Source organism: Hevea brasiliensis, chromosome 12 (assembly GCF_030052815.1).
Source record: "Hevea brasiliensis isolate MT/VB/25A 57/8 chromosome 12, ASM3005281v1, whole genome shotgun sequence".
NCBI lineage: Eukaryota > Viridiplantae > Streptophyta > Magnoliopsida > Malpighiales > Euphorbiaceae > Hevea > Hevea brasiliensis.
In genome coordinates, this window is record NC_079504.1 from 45,398,182 (window position 1) to 45,400,076 (window position 1,895).

The window sequence follows — 1,895 nt, forward strand, 5'->3', positions numbered from 1 at the left end:
ACCCATTTTCTGCAACTTATGATCTAGCATGGAGAAACCACCCCAATTTCTCTTGGGGAGGTAGACAAGGACAACACCAAAATTTTCAGCAACCTTCTGGGTATCAACAACATCAGAATTTTCAACAGAATATAGGTCCTCCTCCTGGAATTCCCAAACCTCAAAATGGGCCTGCTCCACCACAACCACAACAACCTCCACCACAACAAGTACAACCAAACAAGACAGCTAAATTGGAAGCCATGATTGAAACTCTATTAGTGAGCCATCAAAGTCAACAAGAAATGATTTCTCAATTAGCATCTAAAGTGGATCAAATGGCAACACACAACAAGATGTTAGAGAATCAAATAGGTCAACAGGCTAGCTCTTCAAATAGTAAAGCTTTTGGGAAGCTTCCTAGCCAACCTGAGAATCCAAGGGAGCAGTGCAATGCTGTTACTTTAAAAAGTGGAAAGGTAATGGGGGAAGAACACGAAATTGAAGTAAAGTTGAAAGAAAAGAAAAATGAGTGTGAGAGTGAATCCACTTCAACTAAAGCTAAAGCTAGTAAGAAAGCAAATGAAGAGAAAGAAGATAAAAAGAAAATAGAAGAGAAATATGTGCCTCCTGCACCGTACAAGCCACCATTGCCCTTTCCTCAGAGGTTTCAGAAAGCACAATTAGATAAGCAGTTTGGAAAATTCCTTGAAGTTTTGAAGAAGTTGTATATCAACATTCCATTCACCGATGTCATTTGCCAAATGCCTTCTTATGTTAAGTTTTTTAGGGAGATTTTATCAAATAAAAGAAGGTTGGAAGATTATGAAACTGTTGCACTTACTGAGGAGTGCAGTACTATATTGCAGAACAAGCTCCCACCCAAGCTGAAAGATCCTGAAAGTTTTTCCATACCATGTCACATTGGAGAAACAAGAATTGAGAGAGCATTATGTGACTTGGGGGCTAGTGTTAGTTTAATGCCGCTTTCCATATGTGAGAAGTTAAAGGTTGGAGATCTAAAGCCCACAACTATTTTTTTGCAGTTAGCTAACAGATCTATAAAGTATCCAGTTGGGATTTTAGAGAATGTGCCATTAAAAGTTGAGAAGTTTTTCATTCTAGTGGATTTTATTGTACTAGAGATGGAGGAGGATGTAAGAACGCCCATCATACTTGGAAGGCCATTTTTAGCCACTGCAGTAGTTAATATAGATGTAAAGAATGAGAAATTGAAGTTGACAGTGGGGGAGGAGGAAATAGAGTTTAATTTATTCCAACATTCCAAGGAACTAGCTGTGATGAATTCTTGTTATAGGGTAGATGTTATAGAGCATGATGTTAAAACTGAAGTTACTAAAATAGAGGAAAATCAAGCTATCCTAATGCAATACAATCAGCATAAAGTGCAAAAGAAAAAGTTAGCTTCACCACCTCATTTGATTAACAATGAAGCTTTGAAAGTTATGCTCAAGCCTCCATCAAAATCACTCAAAAGAGGAGATTCATCTAAAGTTTGTAAGAATATTCTTCAAGATATAGTTGAGATTCTGAACAAAGCAACAAGTATTTTCACATATAATAGGAAAAAGTTGAAGTATAAATTCATTTCAGCACCTGTTGTGAAGGGAAGTAATATTTTCCAATTCCAACCACCATGAGCTTTGAAAAGAAGGTCAAGCTTAAGACCTTAAACAAGCGCTTCTTGGGAGGCAACCCAAGCATATCCTTTTATAGTTTATAAATTTTCTATTTCATCGCATTTTACTTTTTACCCTCATTAAACTCAAAAGTGATAGTTGTTTATCTTTTGTAGGTCATTCATGAAGATTGAGCAAATTGAGACTTGTAGCAAAGAAAGAAAGAAAGAATTGAGAGGGAGCAAGTATAAAGCAAATTCATGATTTTATCTAGTC

General features: G+C 36.5%; 1 protein-coding gene across 1 annotated transcript; it reads left to right on the forward strand.

Moving 5' to 3' along the window:
- Window positions 1–335: 335 nt before the first annotated feature.
- On the forward strand, window positions 336–1,640 carry LOC110644046 (uncharacterized). The gene has a single exon (XM_058130698.1). The coding sequence runs from the start codon at window positions 336–338 to the stop codon at window positions 1,638–1,640; it is 1,305 nt and encodes a 434-aa protein (XP_057986681.1).
- Window positions 1,641–1,895: the final 255 nt, after the last annotated feature.

What these genes read in the sequence shown, in the direction of transcription:
- LOC110644046 (XM_058130698.1), top strand. Translation starts at nt 336, where the DNA reads ATGTTAGAGAATCAAATAGGTCAACAGGCTAGCTCTTCAAATAGTAAA.